At 50.5% G+C, this 25,811-nt stretch overlaps 1 protein-coding gene across 1 annotated transcript; it reads left to right on the top strand.

Moving 5' to 3' along the window:
• The first annotated feature begins 11,270 nt into the window (after positions 1–11,270).
• On the top strand, positions 11,271–25,792 carry LOC149351182 (uncharacterized). Its single transcript, XM_089576980.1, has 9 exons — positions 11,271–12,836; positions 13,310–13,561; positions 14,868–15,051; positions 15,816–16,073; positions 16,335–16,505; positions 19,185–19,331; positions 22,650–22,774; positions 22,980–24,257; positions 25,544–25,792. The coding sequence occupies exons 1-9, from the start codon at positions 11,271–11,273 to the stop codon at positions 25,790–25,792; spliced, it is 4,230 nt and encodes a 1,409-aa protein (XP_089433106.1).
• Positions 25,793–25,811: the final 19 nt, after the last annotated feature.

The following is a 25,811-nucleotide window of genomic DNA, read 5'->3' as shown; positions in this document are numbered from 1 at the left end:
TCCTACGCAGTTCGGTGACCCGGTTACTCTATATTATGTATATGAAGGTAAACGAAATAGCCGCGGTCAGTTTTAATGAGTGCAGTCAGTGCAGTGCTGGGGGGGGGGGGGGGGGGGGGGGGCAACAGCCCGTGACAGCTTGTCGATCTCAGTGAAGTCGCAGCCCGTGCATAATTCATAAAACACTGTAAAAAGCCAGAACCTTGCTACCACGAGCAAAACAAAACATCTGCTGCCTCTGCCCAGTTCGGTCACACTATCTCAGTCGTCACGCCACCGCACAGAAACCACATCATACGCACAGCGCGCAGTACGCAGTACGCAACTGGCGAGTGCGACCTAATATGTCGCCGCGAGGGAAAAAGGGTGACGCTTGCGAAGGCTTCTCCACCGTGAAAGTGGAGGCGCCGGCATCAAGGCACCCGGAACTTCGCTTTACGGACGTCGCTTGGTTCTGCTCACGAGCGTCACGAGATAACAGTGGTGGCGTTGCATCACATTGCGGACGCGTTCCTTTTTTTTTTTTTTTTAGGCACGGCGCGCGTGCTTTCCGCCGTTTGGTGTGGGTGTGTTCTTACTTGCCGTTTTCAGTTTGTCCATTTCAGCCTCCCCCTTTGTGAGCTTTCTTTACGGTGGCGCGCACTCTCCGCCAGTTGGCCAGGGTTTGGCTTTGCTTTTTGCTTGCATTTTTCCCTCTCTGCTTCCCTCTTTCCGAGTTTTCTTTATCCGGCTTTGACTGTTTCGTTTTACTTGCAGGCCCGGCTTCTTCGAGCTCTTCTCCCGAGTGGGTGGCTCCGGGTTAGGCAGCGCGTTTCATTCGCGTTCTCCGATAACTTTAATGCGCTCTTCAGCACCTAACGAGACGGCCGCTTCCTCCGGCGCTCTCCCCGCTTTCTGTGTTGCGTGTTTTTTTTTTTTTTTTTCTCTTCGCCACCTTCCATCCCATTTTGCGCGGATGGAATAAACCATTTTGCTAGTAAGCGCACTTGTCGCCCGCTCGTCCAAGTCCTTGCGCTGTTCTACCTCGTGTAAACACGAACCATGCAGCCTGTCTTGGTGTTTTACGTGTGCAATCGCGGACGGAAAAATATAGAGCACGCTTCGACAGTCAGTCCTCTGACGCGTAAACTACCCGAAAATAATGGATGTTTGATGCATATGCAAGTTATATTTACTTTTTCCTTCGTGCATAAAGGTTCGGTTTATGGTTTATTGGGTTTAACGTCTCGAAGCGACTCAGGCTATGAGGAACACCATAGTGGAGGGCTCTGGATAATTTCTACCACCTGGGGTTCCTTATCGTGCACTGACATCGCACAGTGCACGGGCCTCTAGAATTTTGTCACCATCGAAATGAGACCGCCGCGGCAGGGATCGAACCGACATCTTTCGGGTCAGCAGCCGAGCACCATAACCACTGAGCCACCGCGGCGGCGCGCACATCAAGGCATCAAACATTTTATTTCTGTAATGCAACATAACAGAAGAGGTTAAATGCTGAAGCGTGGGCCATTTTATTCTGTCCGTGACTGTACGAGTTGTGCCATGGCGCGAGCGCATGGCGCCAGCGTTGCATCACCTGCGTTTGACGAATGCGTTGCGGCGCTCTCGACTCGTCGCTCCAGTCTTACTTCGTGATGGCATTTGCCGTTATGCTCTTAAAAGGCCAAGAACACAAGCGTTTTGTGGAGCGCATGAAGTTGGGCTAGTTGGTTTTCCACTGAAGTGAATTTGGCGCAAAAACGGGACACTAGAAGGAACAGCAGACAACACAAGCGTTGCTAACTGAAGCTTTATTGCAGACAAGGCAAACACAAATAAATAGGAAAAATGGCAAACAGACAAAAAAGCAAATAGAAGAAAATAGCACCTAGTGGTGGGGCTAGCTGCTATTTGTTGCTAATCAGATTTGCGGCTCCAAAGTCGATGATCGAAGCTCACTTCATCCCGAGACCATGAGTTTAGGCTGTATTGTTTCCAGCAGTACCCTGTGTTGTTTATTGTCCCTACATTTTATGCCTTTTATGTTCTAGATGCTTCGCTGCTGTCGGGTTTTGTATATATGGCTGCTTTTTAAAACGACTGTACCTCTCTTTTTATATATTGCTCACGTATTTGTTGTCAATAAACACTGCCTTATTTGCTGCCCGTATGGCCTAGTTTCTTCTTCTTCTACCCCTAAACTGTTATATTTGCCCAACGTTACATTGGAACGTACAGGTAGTAGTGGTATGAGATGGAACATGAAAGCGCGTTGCCTCCGCGCTTCGCAAAGCGCTGCGGCCGACAAACGATGAGAGTGGACGGCACCAGGGGGATGTCATGCCAAGTCTGCCATGCTTACTGGGCATGCGCCTTTGGCGCCGATAATCGCCGCCTCTCGGCGATAGAGTTCCGCAAAAAACGATGGCCTCCTCTTTCATACTGCTTCTAGCTGTGCAAGGTTGAAGAAATAAATTGCGTTTTGCTGATAGGTCAAAGCAGTCATAAAATTTTACGCTATAGCGGGAGGAGTTCTGCGTCAGTGGGAAGAAAGCCCCAGAAGTTTCAAATGAAAAAAGAACCTAGCCGACATTGGGGCTCGAACTCAAGCCACCTGCTTGCCAGGCGAGCACGCAACGCATAGGCCATGAAGGGTGTTTGTTTTTGTTTTCTTTATTGCATGGAAATCAAACTCGCTGAGCCACCAGGTGCTTTCCTTCGTGGCCTATAGTATAGGCCAAGAAGGATTGCTGGTTCAAGTGTGTTAGAGGGGCACCTAGGGAATGCGGTATGGTGAGTATGACTTAGTAACGTGCGTTTGGGGTGTGTACTGATGGCATAGTAATTTAAAAAACAAACAAACATAAATATGCTGTTTAGGCGTCAGAAATCGCGCGGAATGAGAAGGCGGTGTTATGGTGCTTCAGTACCGAAACAAATGACGTGTATACGTACGAGTATGTAGCAAGGTAGATATACCATGGTAGCGAAGGCAAGGTAGATGTACTATGGTACCGTAGGCTGCATAGAAGCCCATACGTTCAAAACATGGCGGCTCATGGTGCGCAGCCAGCGCCGTCTTCGAAATGCGTGGACAACTAAAAAGTGACGTCATAACTAAAACAAAAACGCGACGTTGAAGTCACGTGTTTTAGTGACGTCATATTCGTGACGTCAGCGTCACGTGGTGCTTGGCGGGAAAAATAAACTGCTGAACGCCGCGACGCTTCAGCGCGACACCCGACACGAGAACGAAGAAAGGAGACACGACGAGTGCCGACCACCAACGGTATATTTAGGTAGTCAGTTCTCGTTGTGCCTTTTTCCTTCGTCCTCGCCTCAGGTGTCGCGCTGAATGTCGCAGGTCGATGCAGGCACAGTCACTCTTTCTGAGGCCCTAGGGTTTAAAGATAACAATGGTCATGTAAATAAATCTGCAGTGGAAGTCAGCAAAAAGCGATTGGAGGATTGGTGGCTGAAAAGCAGAGATGTGGCATAAGGTTAGAATTGCAGGAAACCGTAGGCAAAGGTGATGGCGAATCTTAATGAGAATTGCCAACACAGTAAACAAAAAAAATAATAAAGAAAGAAGCTGAGCATGGTGGCAATTGCCACCACCCCGTTTCAAAGGGGGCGCTCCTATCCATCCATCCATCCATCCATCCATCCATCCATCCATCCATCCATCCATCCATCCATCCATCCATCCATCCATCCATCCATCCATCCATCCATCCATCCATCCATCCATCCCTAGCGCTGAAGCGATGAAATGTGACGCCGCCAGACAAGTTATCGCTCGCACATCGTGCAACCGCACACCTCTTTTTTGCGTACGGGGGCGCCATGGCCACAGACGATGCCCTTTTGGGGCAAAAGCGACAGAACCGCACCCAACCGAACGAAACTACACAGAAGCGCTGGCAAAAGGGAAAAGCGGAAACTGTACACGAACGATGCACACCAAGAACTCGAGCAACAAGCAACGAGGAAAAAGTAGGGCTAGCAGAATCGAGTTTCAAACAAAATCAAGCAGAATGGTCAAAAGATATTGCCACCTAGTATTGCCAGGTGGCGCATACGAAGTGGGACGACGACGAAGAAGAAGGGCTCGCGCCGTGTGGAATCTGTCGCTTTGGTTGCCCCAGCTTGCCTGGCCTTCCCTTTCGAACCTGCTAATAAAGCCCCCTTCGTCAGCAAGTACGCTACAGTCTGGTGGAGGTCGATGACAGCACCATACTCCCGCAGAAAGTCAATGCCGATAATGAGATCGCGGGAGCAATTGCACAGAACTACACAACTGACGACGAACGTAGATCCCTGAATCTGAACGCGAGCCGTGCAAATACCCTTTGGAGTAACGAGATGACCACCAGCAGTACGGAGATGCACTACAGAACAAGGCGTAAGCACTTTTTTTAGAAGAGTCGCCAATTTATCACTCATAATTGAATAGTCGGCCCCGGTGTCCACTAATGCACTGACTCTGTGACCGTCGAGAAGAACAGGTATGTCCAAGGAAACGCAGCATTCTTGGTCAGATGACGGTGCTATCTGTTCACGGTCGGAGCGTAGCGGCGGCGGCGGGAGGTCTTCAGCGCAGCGACTCCCAGCGACCTCGCCCCCGAAGGTCGCTGGTCTCAGTTTTCCCGGCGAGGGCTGGGCGAGCGACCCTGTGCTGCTCGCGACGAGCTGTGGGGGTTCGGGGAAGAGCGCCTCGGAGACGATGAGCGCGGCTGATGCGGCGCGCGGGCTGAAATTCGCTGCTCCGCTAGGAAGTCTTCCATGGCAGAGGGCCGATGGCCAAACCGGGGTCTGGGCGAATCGGCTCGAAAGCCCTGCAGACCGAGGCGCCGATAAGAGCAATGACGGTAGAGATGTCCGGGTTCTCCGCAGTGAAAGCAAAGTGGCCGGTTATCAGGTGTGCGCCAGACATCGGCCTTCCGCAAGGGCGCTCGGCGATCGTCGAAATACTGCACTGGTGGCACTGAGGACCGCGGCTCAGGAGGGATTACCGGAAACGGTGGTGGCGAAACCGCAGCCGGGCGCCTCGCAATTTCAGCATAGGTTGGGCGGTGGCAGTCTCCTGGTAGAGGAGGTGTTTCGACAGCAGGAGCCCTGAACGCCTGTTGCACCTCTTCGCGAACAAGAGCAGAAATCGAACCGAGCGTTGGCTGCGAAGGGCTGCAAAATTTCAGGGATGACTTGGGTTGAGGTCCTGCCGTATGTCACCTTTGCCTACAACACCGCCCTGCAGGAAACTACGCGCTTCTTCCCGTTTCGCCTCGTGTACGGACGCGAAGTCCAGAACATGCTTGATGCCATGCTCCCGTGCCCAGAGGATGACCAACTCGCCCCAGACGCCTAACAGTTTGCCCAACGTGCTGAAGAAGCCCGTCAGCTGGCCCGCGTGCACATCGGGCAACAGCAGAGCTCGGATGCGCGCAGTTACAACCTTCGCCACCGACAGGTTGACTACAAACCCGGTGACCAAGTCTGGGTGTGGACTCCTGTTCGTCGCCAAGGCTTGTGTGAGAAACTGCTCTGCCGCTATTTTGGCCCTTACAGAGTGGTACGGCGTGTGAGTGAGGTTAACTATGAAGTGGTTCCCGATGGTGCTGCGCAACCGCGACGCCGACAGCCCGACTCTGACATTGTGCACGTTGTGCGCCTTAAGCCGTACTATACACGGTAACGCAACCGTGCTGATGTTTTCGCGCGCTTCAGTTGCGACACTTTGCTTGTTTTTTTGTTTATTTTTTTGTTTCATCCTTACATTGACAGCGACAGCGCTCTGTTTTTTTTTCTTCATAAGGAGGGAATAATGCCACCTAGTATTGCCAGGTGGCGCATACGAAGTGGGACGACGACGAAGAAGAAGGGCTCACGCCGTGTGGAATCTGTCGCTTTGGTTGCCCCAGCTTGCCTGGCCTTCCCTTTCGTACCTGCTAATAAAGCCCCCTTCGTCAGCAAGTACGCTACAATATGACAAGGGTATGACATCAGAGCACCGTCAACCTTGGCATCGTCCCGCTGCCATTGCCGCTGCTCTGAGCGAACGCTGTCATAAAAAATTTTTACAAAGCAAGCGCTATACTTTCTAACAAAATGTACACAACTAAAACATTTTAAAAAGGAATCACTGCAATTGTTTTCGATTGCTTTTGAAACACAAAATATGTCCTAATTATTTTTCTCTTCTAGTCATGTTTGTCCACTCATTTCATTTTGGCGCTTTAGTTCCACCACTAATTTGATGCCGCTAGCACTTGGTTCTGGACCGCATTGAGGCTCCGGCTTCGCGACCTATTTCAATTGACCTTGGCTGAGGGGCCGGGTACCGAAACAAGGCCTGCAAAGTCGCGTTACAAATGCACAGCACACTCATCAGCAGAGGGCGCAACAAGAGCGTTGCAGAAAATTACAAAATTCGGCGTAATATGTTTTGCTGAAATAGTTTATCTATTTTATAAAACGTGGCATTAAAATATTTATTTCCTTTTGTTGTTTTATAGCATTTTTATTTGTGCTTTTGAATTTCATTATATAAGTGTTTCGGCCGCCCAAAGTGGCTGTGCTGCAGTCGAGCTAGACCGTTTTTGGGCCCAGCCTTCGCCACCATTCTACATCCACCTTGTATGTAGTGGCATAGCATGTCGTGCAATGTGACCTAGATAATGACTGATAATCGATTATTGTAATCGGCAATCGGTAATGTGATCGGTAATTGTGATTGTAAGCGATGACCGTGATCGGCAATGTGATTGTGGATTGGTAACCAGTGACAAATGCGAAAGAAAAGAAATAAAAAGAGGAAGAAGGCAGGTGCAGGCGCTATCGCGTCTACTCCTAAGGCGAAGTTTAAGCTCGCGTTGACTTCATAGCGCAAAACAGACAAGGACAAATGGCACGAAGCGACCATCAGGCGCCCGTTCCTGCCGTTTCGTATCTTTCGTCCTTGTCTGTTTCGCGCTGTGGTCAACATGAACGGTCACCAACTTCCCCAAACGAGAATTCTGAAGCTTATGCGTCCTCCTATTTTTTTTTTTTATTTAGGCTTGGAATTATAAATAATGCGCCTTGACGCTTTCTGTACCTTAACGCAGACTTATGTGCATGTGTGCAACCGAGAAAAAAAAAAGCACGCCAATGCGCGCGGCTCTTCTCAAAACGAAAAATAGATCGATGAAGGAAGAAGATAGCAAGTGGAAAAAAACGCAACACAACAAAAACAAGTCCGGACGAACGTCATTGGTGCAACTGCCGAAGTGACGTCATTGAAAGATGATAAATGCAGGCCTGTTCTGCAGGCGATTCATTTACTGACGCCCATCAGCGAGCGGCTGAAACCCTCGAAGGTGAGTGCACCGCGCCCACCAGTTGGAAGCGATTTTATGTTCTCGTGTAGCCGCGCTGGTTAGTTAGTAGTGGCCTTTTACGCGGCCTACAGCGCCAGAACGGAAGTGTAGGTATTGAGGGACGCCGCAGCAGAGGACCCCGATCTTTTTCGACCCGGTTTAGCGTGTGCCGGCACCTCGGCACACGGGCGTTTTTTCATTCCAATGGAGGCGATGTGCGAAAGCATCCGTGTGCAGAGGCAGGCATACGGGGGTCGCGTGGGCTAGGTGATGGCTCTGTTAGAGCTGGGGGTACTAACCCTGACTAGGGTTACTGTGCGGTTTGCTGCCCATGTGTTGGTGTCAGCGCTGGTAGCAGTAAGCAGGTGCGAAGAATGCACACTAGAAAGACACGCTTCCAGCTTTTGCCTTGCGGCAGGTATATTTTACTAGCGCGGTGCACGGGCTTGGAATTATGGGGCGTGTTAGCGACCAGTGAAGCAACTGTGCGCGAATTAGTCGAGAGTGCATAATTATACGACGAGTAGCGCAGTGTGGTAACTCTCGTTTCGCGCTTCTTTTCGCCTCTCGAGCCCTTCAACCCTGCTTAGACAAACGCCGCGTCGCCGCCGCTCCCTTTTGGGACGGGCACGCTGGGCATTCAGCGAATCCCGGGGCTGCCACGCTATAAGTCAGTGCTCGCAGTCAGTGCGCGTTCGTGCGTCTATTTTTTTCCCCGCTGTTACCATAACTCGCCCCAACCTCCCGTCGTGAGCAGTGTCGTGTAGTGCACTGTTGGCTATCCGTAAAACTCTTCGCCCTCGTGTCCTTGTTTCGCTGGGCTGCAATGGTTGTCAACAATGCTGCAGGACGAATCGTACGCGCCGCCCGCTCGCGCCTCATGTCGCTATCGGACGAATGACGCCCAAGGCACCATGGCCCTCGTTTTTGCACATCTGTCGTTTAAGGGTTACGAACGGCACCCTGAGCAAGCGTCACTGGTGCGCCCTCCTTCGCGTCGCATCGTCGACGAGGTTCATATGACCTATAAAACGGCGAATTTCACTACCTGCAGTTGTGGCAGTTACCGTATGGCTCTCGGGACCTCATTGCTTCCGAGTTCATTCCAGTTTTCGAACTCTCATCTACACTCCCTGTACTGCTCCCTTGCACCTCCGCCTTCTGTCAGTACCACGACCTGAAGCAAATTCGCTGTGCCGCCTGTGGCTTTTCCTTGCGTTCACGAACCGATACTACTTTTCAGTCGGCATTGCTAATAGCCCTGCCGGCGCGAGCTACAGATGTGACGAGACTGTACGACACCTACTTTGTGCTAGCCCTGCGCATATTCGCGAGATGATCGCTGTGCTGTGTACTGGGCCATTTTTATCCTTGCCCGCTGACGGAGATATTCTCGGATCGTGCCCGCAACGATCGTCGGCGCTAAAAGCCTGCCAGGCACTCTCATTTCTCGAGCGATTCGCGCCTGCGCGATAATCTATGACTTTGCCGCTATTCACCGCACTTGTATAAAGTGGCCCGACGGGCGCTCTAAACTGCGCCTGCGAAGCGTGGCTGCAGCCATCGGTTTCGATATCGGTTGGCCAGTAGCCTGCAGCTTTCGCGGCCGACAGATGCTGGTCTGTGTGATTTGCGGGTCGCGAGCGCCGGCTGTTTGTCACTGAGCAAGAACTGCCGGCTGAGCCGCGAACTTGCCACGCTGCCGCCACACTACTCACGGTGCGCCATGGCCTAGCGCGATGAGAGCGCCGGGCATCGTTACTTAATATTACCTATAGTTAGGGAAAGCTGGAGCCGCAGCCTATGCGAGTTTCTTCAAGACCACTTCATCCACCGCGAGAATGTAGGGAAGACGAGGTTTCATGTTTGCCTTGGCTAGTGATAGGTTGAAAACGTGGATGGTACGTATCTTTAAATTCGTAGCTGCGCCCAATGCTCTCCTCTGCGAAGTTCGGTGTTGGGCTGGAACGAAAACTTTCACAGCATTTCTAGTTTTTTTTTTCAACGGCTGAATTCATGTTTTATGCCAAATCGTCAAGCCATGTAAGCCACCTCGTCTTCCCAGCATTCCCGAGTGTCTGTGGTGGATGAAGTGAAGCGCCGCCAGCTCTCCCTGTAGTTAAGAAACCGACACTGGGAACATGTTCGCTTTTTCATGAGCGTTCTGTCTCAGCCGCCAGTGCTCTTTCAGTGACAGCTGGCGCTCGCGACCCGGAAATCGCGGAGGCCTGTATCTGCCTGCCACGAATGCCGCAGCATCCACGCTCGAGACTTTTGACAAAGCTGTCCCTGACCCATGGACTGTTGCCAGGCGTCGCATGCGCAGTGTGTGATCGACTCTGTACGTACGCAACGTCTTCGCTTCCTTACGCCCTTCATTCTAGCTCGTATTTCTCTCGTTTCCGTTCCGACGCGGAGGCTAAGTAGTTATGGCGCTCGGCTTGTTTCGATGGAGGCGAAATCCTAGAGGCCCGTGTAGTGTGCAATGTCGGTGCACGTTAAAGAACCCCAGGCGGTCGAAATTTTTGGAGCCCTTCACTACGGCGTCCCTCATAGCCCGAGTCTCTTTGGGGCGTTACACCCACACAAACCTTCTAGTCTCACTTCATATCTCCCATACTTTCCTTCAGTACAGTGTAGAAAAGCACTACCTTCTCTTGGTTAACCTCTCCGCTTTTCCTTTTCTCTCTTCTTGCTGTCGCGGGTATTAGGAGTGTGTGTATACCATTGAGAGTTCTCATTCGCAGCTGTAGTTGAGCGTGGACATGTGTGTGCGCGCTGTCTGAGTGCCAGAATCGCAGGACGGAACGAATAGCAAGTATGGATGAAGGGCCGCAAACAATGCCACCCTAAGCTTGTGTTCCTTGAAGACTAGGATTATCTGCGAAAACTACGACAAGCAACGCCGCTAACCGTGAACGTGAATGTGTGCAACTGCCTGCTTGTTACCTTCCGGCGTAGGGTACGTTCCGCACGTGGGAATGGAGTCCCGAATCCTCCGGATTAACCTATGGTGCCAAAGGACGCGGGCTCGAACCAGCGTCAGCGGCCGAATTTCGGTGAAGGCGTGCTGTCACCGCATGTCGGAATTAAACCGGAGCCCTCCACTACGGCGTCCCTCATAGCTTCTTAGTCGCTTCAAGACGTTAAACCCCAATGCCACATATAATCTACGGTGCGAAGCACAGGCGGTTGCACACTTAGGCAGGGTGGAGAGTTCAAACAGCCTTGTAGAGGGACATCGTCACGAGGAACTAGGGCGTTTCACATTTCTGGAATAGGACGGAATAACTCGGCGTTCAAATAAAACTTACTCCTTCTGTATGTTTAAATTTAATCTTTATTCTTTATCGTCGCCTGCTTCCTCCTCTTCCTTGCGCGAGGCGAGTTATCTTTCGTACGCGCGCTAGGCGCTATAGTATAGTACCGCTCTGAAAGGATTAGTCGGCAAGCCCACTTCTGCTAAGTTGGGGGCTGATCGCTACACTGTCGGCGCATGTCTTTCAATGCGTAGGGCGCGGCCGAGGGCGACGGATTCTCCTCATCCTCTTTCTTTTGTTTTTTCTCCTCTTTTTTTTTTTTTAGAGGACCAATAAGAGTATTCTGGTCCCGACGGCCGGTTGTGCATGTTCGCGGCGGCAGCCGCGATAACCAGCCACCGCTGTGTTCTGTCTTGTCGTGGGCTAAGTATGTTAGCCCCTGCGAACGCAGTTTTGCGTTGCGCCAGTGGAAATGTGCGCGGGCCTAGTCCTTTTTTATATATATATACTATAACCATGTGTATAGATGCCTGCTCGTTTCTTTCGCTGTCTGGTCATGCGTGACATAGCAGTACTGAGGCGCGCTTTTCCTCTTCGTAACAAGTGCGCGATTATGTGCTAAAGCACCTCCGTCACAACCTCAAATCCTCCTTTTTTCAGGCTTTCCTAGATGGGGGACAGCCTCACCTTCATCGCTGTGTGGAAAGAGCAAAGCAGAGAGATCGACCAGTATGTCTCGCTGCTTCGCAGATTTTTCACTACCATCGACATCTCGTGGCCCGCGCGCTTTCACATGAGTGATGTCGTCCAACAAGTTACCCTGCACACGGAGGAGAGATATTACCAGGCCGTGTGCACCTACACGTTTCCAGACACGGGCAGCAGAGCTGTTCCCGCGAGCGAACTGCACACCGTGCTGCAGACGATAAGCTCCAAGATCACGTATCAATGGTGCCTTCTGGGCAGAATCATGCCGTTCAAGGGCCATCTCCAGTGGCTGATCCCGGAACGAGAGCGTGCATTCTGGCGCGGTTGGGTGCCGCACGAAACCGACATTCCCCTTACATCCCTCTCATTTGGCACTTTCGCTGGGCTCTGCCTTTTCGCCCAGAGCTACGTCCTTTATTCACAGTCAGGCGTCCCCGGCTTCACGCTGAGCTGCGCTTTCAAGCACGACGAACGGATATTGCAAGTGATGCTCATGCTAGTCCACAAAGATTGCTGCAGGCACACCTGCAGCTCGTACAAGTTGGAGATACCTTACCACAGCATTTTCAGAGTCGTTGTGAATGAGGCTGAAAACCACTACGACACGGTGGGCATCTACCTTCAACTCGTCACTGTCCCTTTGTTGTATCGTGGTGCGGACAACGGGAACGGCTGGGAAGCGTCCACAGCAGATGGCATATGGTACGACCGAATTTTCCAACTGGGGTGTTCTTGCGGGTGGTTGATGCGCAGCCCCGACATTGGTGGGAGCTCAGTCGTGAAGCTGACTCTCAAGAACAAGCTGAAAGCGCGACAGGCGGTAAGTCGCCTCAGTACTCGCTGCAAGCCTGAGACCGCCTTTAAGTTCTGCCCCATGTTCACGGAGAAGGTTGGTACCCAGCTGAAAGAGATCATAAAGCGATGCAACAGCAAGATTAAACCAAATCTTTGCTTCCCAACGTGCTACGCCTTTAGCGCTGTCCTACAGCAAGGTCACACCGGATTCGCCCAAATGGCTTTACTTGCTCGTGACAAGCTGGAAGAGTTCGAAGCGGAGTTGATACGACTTCGCCACACAAGTGCCCCTGCCCTCGAGTCGGCCCTGTACGCGATTCGAAGCGCCATCGAAGAGCACGAGGTCGTCGACATCATTGCATGCCTGCCGAGGCTGTTCGCAAAGTACTTCACCGCAGCCGCCGCTCTGCCAAAAACTCCCGCTGGCACTTGCCTGGTTCGACGCTGCATCGTCACTCCGTCGAAGGTCATCTTGCTTCCTCCGCAGATTCACTGCGAGAACAGGATTCTTCGCAAGTTTGACCCGGAATACTCGCTGCGAGTCTCCTTTCGCGACGACAACATGCAGAACCTGTCCTACTCGCTCATGTCCGGCCACTGTCGCCACATGGCCGTCGAGCGGGTTGTCGCAAGCACGCTCCGCGATGGCCTGATCGCCGGAAACAGACAGTTCAGGCTCCTGGCCACTTCGTGCAGCCAGCTTCGAGATCACGGGGCCTGGCTTTACGCAACGGTGAGTTGGCAGCTCTCAATTCCCAGGCTTGTTACGCTCGTGCCCTGGCAAGTAGAAAGGCTTGGCTTGCACCGCTTCTTGCAGCAGCCAATAAGGTGCCTCTGTAGTAACGGTGACGAAAGCGTAATGTTCAATTCTCCTGAGCTTTGCATTCGAGATAAAAAAAAAAGTAGCTTTTGGCGCCTTGTTCGCATTGATATGAACTGTGCAGTGTCAGCGAATGTCATTTAAAAGCGAATGCCGTTTAACAGTCAACCCTACACAAGGCAGGTGAAGGTGATACTCGAAAGGACCATCGTTTGTTTGACCACTGTCATTTTTCACTGGTGTATTCAATTTTCGCCTTAATGCCTAGGGAAATGTGTCGATCTGTGCGACGCCTCTGCGTAATCTTAGCATGCGATCCAAAACTAATTTTACTAGTCTCTCGATTATCCACTGGTTTTTAAGTTTTGCGCTTTTTTTTTCCTTAGGACGCAAAGGGCTACTCCAGTGACATGATTCGCTACTGGATGGGTGACTTCAGCGGTATAGCGAGCACTGCCAAAAAGATGGCACGCATGGGACAGTGTTTCTCGTCCACAGAAGAATCGGTACAGGTTTCCCTGGTCAGCAACTCTGTACATGTAGTCCCCGACATCTTGGGAGGAAAACATCCAGTCACTGATGAATACTACATCTTCTCTGACGGCATCGGCATGATTTCGCCCCAGCTCCTCAAAGAGGTAAGCCATATTTTTATAACGTCCGCCACCGAGCTTTCAAGGTGATGGGCGAAGTTGTTAGGACAATTACCTGCTTAAGCTGGTGCTTCTGATAAACGCCCTAATTGCTACAAACAAGCGCAGTATTCGCATCGACGCCCGACTGTCGAATCGCCTTGCAAGTTCCACGAGTCATTTTTCCTGAAAGTGTCACTGCGGTTACTTAGCGCATATACAGCGATCGGCTGCTGAGTGCAGAGTTGCCGGTTGCCCCCAGCGGCTAAAGCAAAAAAAAAAGGTCTTGTACCGAATTTAACGAACACGCCAGAGCTCTCAACGTGCTCGAAATTTTGAGCGCATTCCGCTACCGCCTGTCTGAAAGCACATTGGTGTTGCTTTGGCGTGCAAAAATCGGTCACCCTGCAAATGTCGATCGCTTCGTTGCTGCCGAAGTTTTATTTCGCGCACCTTACGGCCCTTTGTAATCTCCAGGAAAGGTTGCAGGCATAATGACAAGTAAAGGGAACTTAGTCGCTTAGCCTTAGTCGCTTTGGGACGTTAAACCCCATAAACCAACCAACCAACCAGCCATAACTGCAGACTAAAATGCCATGGAAGGTTAAGCGCAAAAAGACTACACGAAGACGGAAGACGCGACAGGATTGCGCTCGTCCTGTCGTGTCTTCTGGCTTCATGTCGTCTTTTTTGCGCAACCTTTCATGACATTACAAGTATCTAGCAAACTAGCCCGACATCTCTTGATGTCGGGCTGTGTTGTAGTCGGAAACTGAAAGGTTCAATGTAAGTAGTTTTTTCTTCTTTTTTTTTTTACCGCGTGCGTCTTGCAACAGAGGCGCATTGCCATAGCATCAGTGCCTCTCCTCGTTTCTGCGACCACAAGCCTCATTCATGCAGCTTTAGTTAGTGTAATGTGCTGCCCTTCTGAGCCATCGGTCGCTTTCGGAACGTTTAAACGTTGCCTTGTGGCTAGTGCACTAGGTTCCGCCTGAACTCTGTCGTGTCTTTCACCTGATTAGATTATGGTGATTTCGTCTGTCTAGTGCTCGATCAGAAACAAGCTTCCTACAGCCCACAAGAAAGGCATCAAACATTGTGGTTGATTTTCTGTGCAATTGAGGTTTCATTTTTGTGTGAGGCTCCAGAAGGTACTGCGTTTTTCGCGCTGCTGGCTTTATATGGGTAAAGGCAGGCTAGTGCCTTCATGCACTGATTAATCTGCAGGCATGTGTCCAATGCTTGGGGAAGCTGCAGACACGTGCCACATCAATCCCCATGGTGCGGGTTATGACCTGTTTTTCTCCAACAGGTGACCGATAAGATCGGCGTGCCCGTCGCTCCGTCTGCCATCCAAATTCGATATGCTGGATTCAAAGGCATGCTCTGCGTCAACCCGGTGCTCATCGGGAAACAGCTAGTCCTGAGAAAGAGCATGCGCAAATTCAACTGCGTCAACTCAGATTGCATTGAGGTCATCAAAATTTCGGCTCCGCGTAAGTGCTCAACCTGCCGTTTCTTCATATTTCATTCCGCACACACAATTTCAGTCGTGCACAACGGAAATTCTTCCTTCAAGCGATGTTAATGGAGAGCACGGTTTATGCGATGCGCCCCAACAGGAGGTACTCTCAGGTCATGAGTAAACGGTATCACCCAAGAGGAAACTGTACACTAGCTGTATCTTGCCCGCACTCGCTTTTGGGGACGAAACTTGGCGTCCAACGAAAAGCGTTGAAATTAAATTAAGTGCAGCGAGGTACGGAAATTAACATGATACGCGCAACGTTAAGACTGATAGAGCAGAGCGGTTCAAGAAATACACGCGAGTTATTTCCTGTTTGAAACCAAGAAATGAGAAGGGCATGTAATACCCAGACAACCAGTGGTCCTTTGGAATAACGGTGTGGATTCCAAGAGAAAGCATACGTAGCAGGTGCGCCTGAATCGGTCAGGTGGGCTGATGAGATTAGGAAGTTTGCGCGGCTAAGGTCACCGCAGGTCCCACAGGAGTTTATTAATCGAGGTTAGTGGGAGAGGGTTTGTCCTGCAGTGGACCTAGTTGGGCTGATGTTTCTACAATTCGGCAGGCGCGCATGTCCTCCCCCCCGCTACTCTGATTTAATCCAAAGCGCCCACACGTAACTTTCGATGTGCGCAAGCTACGTCAGGCTTGGTTGTCATAAGCCGCCCCAGCGTACTCTGCAACCCTCCAATGTCAATCCCATTCGAGGGTTGGCCATCTGCGCCGTTCTGCCAGGTCCCGTGTTCCTGAACCGGCAGCTGATCACTCTGCTCGAGCAGCTGGGCGTCCCCAGCCGGGTGTTCTTCTGCCTGCAGCAGCGCATGGTGACCCTCCTCACCGAGGCCCTGGTCAGCGACAGCGTCGCGCTGCAGGTGCTCGAGACGTACGTGGGCCCCGCGCTCCCTTTCAGCCAGATGCAGCGCCACGGCTTTTCGCTCACGCGGGACCCCTTCGTGCGCTCAATGCTGTTCGCCGTCTACAGGACATCCATGGGTGAGCCAGCCATCCTTGCCGCCGCCTCTCCAACAGTGGGGCCTTCAGTAGCGATAGTTCTAAGAATCGTAGTATCGAGCTGCGATTTATTTTACGCACTAGCAGTTGTACAGTACTAACATGCTTTTTTCAAACTCAGCGGGCGTTAGATTTTATTCATCCGGTAATGAATTCCGGTAATGAATTCGCGTCTACAGCAGTTCTGGAATCGATATGTTAATGTTTCTTAATGTGAGCTTCATTTTGTTTTCTTTGTTACAGAGTCTCTCCTGTCCAAGTCCCGCATCGCTGTGCCGCACAACTTGGGTCGAAACATGTTCGGTGTGCTCGATGAGACCAGGACGCTGAAGTACGGCCAGGTTTTCGTGCAGTTCTCTTCCCTTGGTTCGCCCACCCGACAAACAGATGGCCCGGAGGTGTCCATCCTGTCAGGTACCCGTCTTGGTAGCTGTGGCTACACCATTCTATAGCACACGAGGGCGCTGGGACTGCGTTTAGATGTGGGCAACATGCTAAGTTACAAGATGTGCAAGAAATGCTGCACAGATACCGTGGGAATTGCGAGTCTCGAAGGCCCCAGATTAACCTGTGGTGCCCAAAGCCGCGGGTTTAAACCCGGCTTCCGCCGCTGCATTTCAACAGATGAGAGATTTCTGCGCACGTTCAGGACCTCCGAGTGGTCAGAATTAATTCGGAACCCTCCACTACGGAGTATCCCATAGCCCATGCGCACCTTCGATACGTTACTCTACACTATGCCATTATCTCGGGTGCCTTCTGACGTCGGGTATCCTTGAAAGTTGTTGTGAACATCAGTTACAATAGTTATTCCTTATACTTCCTGAACATTTTTGCGTAGTTATACGCATATTCCTACTAAAGCCCTCTACGCCCTCATCATCGGATCGTCCAGTGATTCTAAGTTTCATTTTACGCTATATCTTACGGAGCTAGTCCTGCTGAAAACCCGGCGTCAGCCGTCGTCCTGCATCAGTAGGGGGAAAAACTAGTAGGGGGGAAAAAAAACTAGCCGGCACTTCGGCTCGAACCCAGGCCCTCAGCGTGCCACGGGGACACGCAGCGCATAGGACTTGAAGGGTCCTTGGTTCAAGCGTCTAAAAGGGGGCACCTAGTGAACGCGTTGTGCTGTGTGACATAGTGACGTGTGTTTGGGATGTGTACTGATAATATAGTGATTAAAAGAATTAATATGCTAACTAGACGTCTGAAATTACGCGGAATTAAAAGGCGGTGTAATGGTGCTTCACTGTACTGAAACAACTGGCCTGTATGGGTATGTAGCCCTTATAATGATTGGTGATCGGTAATTGCGTCTGGTGGTCGGTACTGTGATTGTGGATTGGTAATCAGTGTGAAATGAGAACTAAGAAATGAATAAAGAGAAAATCGTGTGAACTCTCAGGACGAAGCTTGAGCTTAGTCTTTCACATTTTTTCCAAGCACCACTCGTTAGCCAGATCTCCCGGTAAAACTTGAAGGCTGTGGCCGAAACTCTTCTGAGCGTTCTCTAAACAGCAATCATACCCTACGTTTAAGAAACCCGTCCTCGTTCCATTGCTCCTCCATCTTCAAGCCTATCCTGTGGATTTGCTTCTAGCCTTGCTTTTAGAAGTGGTCCTCCTCTCTTGAGTTCAGTCCTCACGTTTTTAATCTATGCAGCGGACTTAAATCTCTTTACTGCGCCTCGTGCGTAGTTTTCGCATGCATTCATCCTTACATCCGGGCAGTTGATCTCGGGTTGTGTTCGCTGACATGCTTGCAAAAGCACTTGCGAAACGAAAACCGTTGCATGTTTACTTGACGCTAGTTCGTGCGTGCAAGGGAAAGAGCTATATCGCGGGCTTGGTACGCTACTTTTTTTTCTGGTTGCTAGGGGGATGTCCAGTACCCGCGCTGCTTTTAACGCCTTTTTGCATGCCCTCCATGCCTCTTGCTGCCACGCGAGCGTATACAGTTTTTGCTGGCTAACTATTGCCACGTATCATTGTTGTTTGTTCGTAGACGCTCAAGGCTGCAGGAAAGGGTTGTTATCACTTTTGTTCGTGGCGCGAGAAGCGACCAGACTAATCTCGAATGATCGCAGCCATGAAAGGCTGCATCTAGGTTTTTCCAGATTACTGTAGATGATCTTGTCCTGTTATCTGGAAGTTTCCTTGCCGGCTTTAAATTGAGCGATGCCGCGAGCGGCGGACATTCGTAGTTCGACGACCGACGAGAACGTTTGTTGCTTACGCCGCCGCCGAGTGATTCGGTTCTTTTCCGGGCGCAAGTCAGCCCAAATAAAGAGCTTCATTTGCAAGTCTTTCTGGTGTCTTCCTGACCGCTGGACTGCCGTCACTACAACGTGACACTATGTAGCAGAGCCCACTGTGCAAATGGCGTGCGTGCTCTGCCACTGCATTGCGAGTATCGCATGCTATGGAAACTTCCAGGATGGTTTTTGAAGCGATAGCTTCACTAAGCCAGCCACTTCGCCTCGTCGAGCGTGGTCGCACCTCGGCCGTATGCCTGTGGCTGCAGTGGACACCCGTCATCCGTTTGTAGAGGAAGTGGGAGTGAAAGAAGCAACAGGGGCCGTAATGAAGACGATGAATTTGAGGAAAGGAAATTACGCAGTAATTAAATTAAAGACCAGGGACGAAGATGAAGGAACGCCCAGCGAAACGCAGCGGCGAAAGGCTGACTTCGCAATTCGACTGAACGAGTTCCGCTCGGCCAGCTGTAGCTATCGCGTCACTCAAGGTTTAACCAGAGCTAAACCACAGCCAATTTTTTTTCTTCCCCGCGTACGCTCGTGGTCCCCGTAATCCGTTGGCATTAGGTTCAAATCATGGGCTCAGGGGCCACACTATACGCACGGTTCATGAATGTTGCACAGCAGATTAATGTTCCCAAAACACTCAAGCAGCACACCTGTTGACGTTACTCTTCAAAAAAAAAAGAAGCAAAGAAAGCTACGACTTCGATGTGAACTAGCGTTTGTATATGCGCCAGTTCTGAATGCAATGTTTCGCCTCCATTCGCTTGCAGACAACCGTTACGTTGCATTTTCGACGAAGCATGCCTGTTTTTTTGTTGTTTTTTTTGCAGGAACTGTTCTCGTGACAAAGTGCCCCTGTCTGCACCCCGGCGACGTGAGGAAGTTCACCGCAGTGGACGTCCCGGCCTTGCACCACATCAGAGACTGCGTCGTGTTCCCGGCAGATGGCTACAGGCCACACCCCGACGAAATGGCAGGCAAGCATGCAGCGAACCGCCTTTCTGTGGAAGGCGGTGCGCTTTCTCTGGACGCCTTCAGTTCGGCCGCAGCCGCGCCCTTTCCTTACGCGCACAGCACATGGTCAGGGCTTACTCGGTCACCCCGTGATAGACTTTAACTACGGTTACAGTGCTGTCAGCCGCGCCCACTTACGGTCCTCCATAGTCGGCGTCGCATAAGACTATCTCTGGCTGTAGAACGCGGTGCAGCGGAACAGAAAACGCGGCGAGCGTATTTCTTAAATCCGCGCACTGTCGGCCGCACTCAACAAGCGCGTAATTTTAAGATTTTTCATTCTCCTCGGAGTAGGGGCTAGTACTGTTGCCACGAAGGCCTCACTGATTTCATCCTACAGCTTGTGTATACGTGTACTTTACGATGTGCGTTACGGCGCTGCTGTCGACACGCAAACAGAGGGGCAAGCAGTTTCTGGCTCACCCTTGGCGCTTTTCCACGCAGTCTGACAGAGTGTGGCAGCTCGTGGCTATAAGCGCAGGCAAAGCCGCACGTGGCGTGCGTCAGCTAACTGGGCTACGTTGACACCACTCTGGCGAAGAATGTTGTCGACCAAACGTGCGCCTCTCATCGTTCAGAACGTGGGTCTCGCGTCTGTCGCGGCCTAAGCGTCTGACGGCAGCAGTTTTTTTAGGTGCGCAGTCGAACAACTTCGGCGCCGCTTGGGCACTACAGGTCACCATACTCCAATGCGTTGTGAAGTGTGCGTAAGTTGGCAGGGGTTCGGTCAATAGTACCTCCGCTAGGTCAAAGTGAAGTTCTACAGAAAGGTACGTGTCTGCGCGAGTATCGACAAATCTATACCTGGCATTTTATTGTCTAAACAAACGCGCTCTGATGCTTGGGGCTTGCCCTGGGTTGGAAACCAGAAGTACGGTGAACTTATAACCATGCAATGAGTCTAGTATGAAAGCAAGCAGTCGGTTTGCCCACAAGAACGAATTGTTGCTACTTCTGCACTGTTAGTAATGCCTCAGGATTTCGCATTATTGTGCATTACCCGCACTTCTCCCCTATTTCTCGAAACGATGTCTGTGTCAATCGCCAGAAATCGAGAAGGCTTGCTGCTACACCAGCGAGTGGTGTATTCACTCTGGATTGTCAATACTTACTAATTATGAAAGTTTAACATGGAGAAAATCGAGCATGCTCTAAGGAATGGAGGTAGCCTCAAATCAGTGAGAAAACTGGGCATAGGTAAAAACCAGATATATGCGCTAAAAGACAAACAGGGCAGTGTCATCAGCAATATGGATAAGTTAGTTGAATTAGCCGAAGAGTTCTACACAAATCTATACAGTAGCGAATGTAATCAAGTTACTGAGGGAGGCAGTCGAGCACAGCAATGGGACATCCCGCCAGTAACGAAGGAGGAAGTAAAGAAAGCCTTGGGAGCAATGCAAAGAGGGAAAGCAGCTGGTGGGGATCAGGTAACAACAGATTTGCTGAAGGACGGAGGAGAGATTGTGCTACAAAAACTAGCCACCTTGTATACGCAATGCCTTGTGACCTCGTGAGTACCAGAAGCTTGGAAGAACGCTAACATTATCTTAATTCATAAGAAAGGAGACGTCAAGGACTTGAAGAATTACAGACCGATCAGCTTATTGTCCGTTGCCTACAAGGTATTTACTAAGGTAATCGCTAATAGAGTCAGGACAACCTTGGACTTTAGTCAACCAAATGATCAGGCAGGCTTTCGTAAAGGATACTCGACAATAGACCACATTCACACTATCAATCAGGTGATAGAGAAATGCGCAGAATATAACCAACCCCTATATATAGCCTTCATTGATTACGAGAAAGCATTTGATTCAGTGGAAACCTCAGCTGTCATGCAGGCATTGCGGAATCAGGGTGTAGAAGAGTGCTATGTGAAAATATTGGAAGATATTTATAACGATTGCACAGCTACTATAGTTCTCCATAAAGTCGGCAATAAAATTCCAATACGGAAAGGTGTCAGGCAGGGAGACACGATCTCGCCAATGCTCTTCACTGCCTGCTTACAGGAGGTATTCCGGGGACTGGAATGGGAACAGTTGGGGATAAGAGTTAATGGAGAATACCTGAGTAATTTGCGATTCGCTGATGACATTTCCTTGCTAAGCCACTCAGGACAAGAACTGCAAAGCATGATCAATCAGCTAGACAGGCAGAGTAGAACGGTGGGGCTAAGAATTAACATGCAGAAAACCAAAGTAATGTTCAATAGCCTTGCAAGGGAACAGCAGTCCGCAATTGGTAGCGAGGTGCTGGAAGTAGTAAGAGAATATGTCTACTTAGGGCAGGTAGTGACCGCAGATCCGGATCATGAGAGGGAAATAACTAGAAGAACAAGAATGGGGTGGAGCGCATATGGCAGGTTCTCTCAGGTCATGAATGGTAGCTTACCAATATCCCTGAAGAGAAGTATACAACAGCTGTATCCTACCGGTACTCGCCTATGGGGCAGAAACGTGGAGGCTAACAAAGAGGGTTCAGGTTAAGTTAAGAACAACGCAGCGAGCTATGGAAAGGAAAATGATAGGTGTAACGTTAAGAGATCGAAAGCGGGCGGAGTGGGTGAGGGAACAAACGCGGGTTAATGACATCTTAGTTGAAATAAAGAGGAAGAAATGGGCTTGGGCAGGGCATGTCATGCGAAGGCAAGATAACCGCTGGTCCTTAAGGGTAACGGAGTGGATTCCAAGAGAAAGCAAACGTAGCAGGGGACGGCAGAAAGTTAGATGGGCGGATGAGATTAAGAAGTTTGCGGGGATACAGTGGCGGCAACTGACAAAGGACAGGGTTAATTGGAGAGACATGGGAGAGGTCTTTGCCCTGCAGTGGGTGTAGTCAGGCTGATGATGATGATGATGACTAATTATGAGCGAAATAATTCCATATCTGAACGTGTCAAAAACTCGTTGCAGTGCAATATTCTTGGCAAATGAGCTCTATGCATTGCCGCACTTTGCGCATTTTGTTATTGCTGGCTTGTATACAATGTTCCGAGCCTTCATTGTAATTTTCGTGGCCTCCTCGTTACGCCGACTGGCCATCAGTATCGCCCGACATGTGCGGAAGGTAACGTCGATCGAAGCCAGAATTATATTAATTTGCTCCGCAGTCTCTCTTCCCAGCTCGTCACAGGGCCCCGGAGCACAGGCGGTTCATAAGGGATGGAGGGAATACGAGAAAACGCCCTTGAGGAAGAACTGAAATGCAGGAGCAACCACCTCCATTTCGTTACCTAATTTTGCTGCGTACATATTAAATACCATCTTTTTTTGCAGGTTCTGACTTGGATGGAGACGAGTACATTGTCATATGGGACCAGAGTCTGCTCTTTCCGGGAGCCAACCAAGAGCCCATGATTTACGGGCAAAAGGTTCAACAGCAGCGTTCCGAACTGAGCCTGGTAATTATGTTAAACAATGGCTCTTATTCTGCGATGGGGGTGGTAGTGCCAGCTACGACTGCTTCCTACAAGCTCTAATGTTAATTTACATGCAAGTCTCACGGGGGTGGGTTCGAACATTTAGCTATTTCGGTTCTACTCCTTACCACCTTTCAGCGGCTGAAATTGGGCATTGCGACCTACTTTGGTCTTCTACTCCTTCCAGGTAGATGGCATGGCTCAATTCATCTCGGACTACATCAAGAACGACAATGTTGGCGTCATGTCCAACGCACACCTAGCAATGGCCGATAAGCTCGAGGACGGCGTGTTTTCGAACGAGTGTCTCTCCATAGCGACCAAAATCTCGACCTGCCTAGACTTTGCGAAGACGGGGGTGGCCGCCGTGTTGGAGAAACACGAAAGGCCCCAAGAATACCCGGACTTCATGGAGAAGGGATGCCACAAGAACACTTACCGTTCTAACCGCGTTCTTGGCCACCTCTACAGATTCCAAAGGTTCCTGGAGTCTGTTGTTAGCACCAGCTTCAGCAGCCACCTAGTCGACGGCCGAAGCAACATAAAGCTGCTCGAATTCCACGGCTGGATGAGCTACAAGTGCGTTGTCGAGAAACTGCTAGCTGAGTACGAGTCCGATATGGACCGCATACTCAAGCAGTACGGCATCAAGACTGAAGCAGAAGTCGTGTCCGGCTTCATCAACGACATCTCTAGCTTCAACAAGAGCCACTACGAAAAGAGCAACGTAGAAGTTCTAGTCACTAGGCAGTACCGCGCCATAGTGGAGTCGACACGGGAGAGATTCTTCAAAAAAGTTGACGAGGCGTGTCTCGTGGAAAACGCTCACTCTGTGCACGACAAAAAGATAGTTCTGCTTAGAATGGCGTCCGCATGCTTCATGGTGACATACTCTAATGCACACAAGACCTGCTCAAGCTTTCCGTGGACGTTTTCGGACGTCATTCTCTTGGTCATGGAGAGTGCCTCGAAATCTCGCCGAGAGATGCCGTACAGGCAAGGGAACCTTCTGATCACCCGCCTGGACAGTCAGCTTCCTCCTGCTTCACCCCAGTTGTCTGCCAAAAGCATCGCCCTTGAAGTGGTACTGAAATGGGCTGTAAAGGAGGACTTACTGCTGCAAGATGCTGGTGTTCGCTGCGCCCGCATCTGTCGACTTTGTTTGGAGACGCTCTTCATCAAGTCTGCAGGAGCTGAAGACGCTAGAGCTAGTGGCAAGGGGGCGCCCTCTGCTGGCGAGTACGTGACATCCTTTCTCCGTTACGTTAGCAGCACTTCTGTCGTCTTCCCCCAATGCGACGCTTGCAGTTGGTCATCGCAAACACACACTCTCACAATGGCCGCGCTCAGAACCTACAGCATGCTATCAATCTTCTGTGATCTGTGCCACCTGGGCCTACCTTGCGATGCCAGACTGCATGAGCCTGTGCAGGAGATTCAAGAGGGAAACTCCGTGCGCATCAAGGTGAGCCCTCTTGACCTCGTTCATTTCCTGGTGCACACTGCAAGATGTTCGATTGTATGTTTTTCGTGTAAAACTCATAAAACTGAGGGCTTAGTAGTCGCTACTGTACCCCCGTGAGGCGTTGGGGCGTTTCATAATACTAACATTACGCGTTGCACTAAGGATATTCTTACTTAGTTTTTTTTCTTCTCAAGACATCAGTAGTCGTCCACCTCAAGAGTTGAAGCGTTTAAATTGACGGCGCATTTCTTGCGCGGCCTCTTGCAACTTTCGTCATGCAATCGCTTTCACTTGAGCTCATTTTGGCCCAAGCCCAACTTAAATGTGCCCATAAAGCAAATTTCATTCGATATATTTACCTGGCATGCTAAAATGAGTAATACTTTTTGTTTTACTTTTTTCAAGTTTAAAATCCCAATACAGAAGTAACTTGCTCTTTCGAAGTTCTGGAATCGTTATGGGAAATGTCTTAATTAAAACAGCCTGTAACAGATGTATGCAGTGCGAATAGTACGTCCACTGCAAGCAGTCCTGGAACTTCTATCGATTCTCAGGTCAACATATTGTGATGCAAAATTTCTGCCCTTCTGACCTCCATAAAGTTGAACACAGGGTGTTCAGTGTTCTATCCCCTACAAGGTCTGCACGTCTGGCAATAACTGTATTCCCTCTTCTCTTTCCTTCACTTCCTCTTCTTGCCTTTCTCTCATGACCGTGCACTTCGTGAGTCTCCGGAAACAACGTGGGTAAGCAGCATGGTACGCAACAATTTAAGTTTAATACTATAAGTTTCATAGATAGTCTGCAAATCTACATCCCGATAAGGATCACAATTGCGAGCATCTCCTAGCCAGCAAATTAAAAAGCGGTCGGCTACTGACTTCCTATTCCTGGCCCGCTAGCCACAGGTTGCCTAGTGCAAAACTATAGTCCGCCCGTTCAGTTCAACTCGGCATTCATGTCCGCTCTCTTGAACGAGTCTTTTTTTTTTTTTTCTCACGACTAAAAGCCGAAATTCTTTTCCATCCTCTCAGCCCGTTCCGAAGTGACCTTAGCTGGGCACGTCTTGCAGCCTTGGGTAGCGCCAACAGTTCCTATAGAACCTAAGGAGGATTGTACTCGGATGGCAGCATATATATCCTCCGTAGTCATGTACCCTCAACTCATCCATTGCCGATAGCATTACGGTTGGTTGTTACCGCTACTCAACACGATAATACGTCCTTTTCCTTCTGGGAAGGGCCGGCCACGGCGGCTGCTCCAAGAGACTGCTCGTTGCGCCGCAGGTGACCAGTCCGGGCTTCCAGGACATGTTGCTGCACAGTCAAGACGAGGTGATCGGCCTGCTAGCAGTCTGGTCTGGCGTGCACGAAGTTCGCGTTCGGCGCGGCGCGGACCGCGGAGGCGGCCGCTACATCGTCGTGTCCTCGGTCGGTCGAGACTGGCAGCGCTGGTTCCTCGAGGAGCTCCTGCTCCAGCCCTGGCTCGCCACCGCCATCGAGAAGCGCAGCCTCGAGAAATTCATTAGCGCCTGACTTGTCCTTATCGCCTGCT

Source organism: Amblyomma mixtum, chromosome 3 (genome assembly GCF_055824585.1).
Source record: "Amblyomma mixtum isolate Tamu chromosome 3, ASM5582458v1, whole genome shotgun sequence".
Taxonomy (NCBI): domain Eukaryota; kingdom Metazoa; phylum Arthropoda; class Arachnida; order Ixodida; family Ixodidae; genus Amblyomma; species Amblyomma mixtum.
This window is presented reverse-complemented; position numbering and strand designations above follow the sequence as displayed.

Bases quoted from the DNA above. Each gene is read 5' to 3' on its own strand.
- LOC149351182 (XM_089576980.1), top strand. From the start codon at position 11,271: ATGGGGGACAGCCTCACCTTCATCGCTGTGTGGAAAGAGCAAAGCAGA. The intron at 13,562-14,867 runs GTAAGCCATATT...TTTCTCCAACAG, and splicing joins CGCCCCAGCTCCTCAAAGAG to GTGACCGATAAGATCGGCGT. The intron at 22,775-22,979 runs GTAATTATGTTA...TACTCCTTCCAG, and splicing joins AGCGTTCCGAACTGAGCCTG to GTAGATGGCATGGCTCAATT.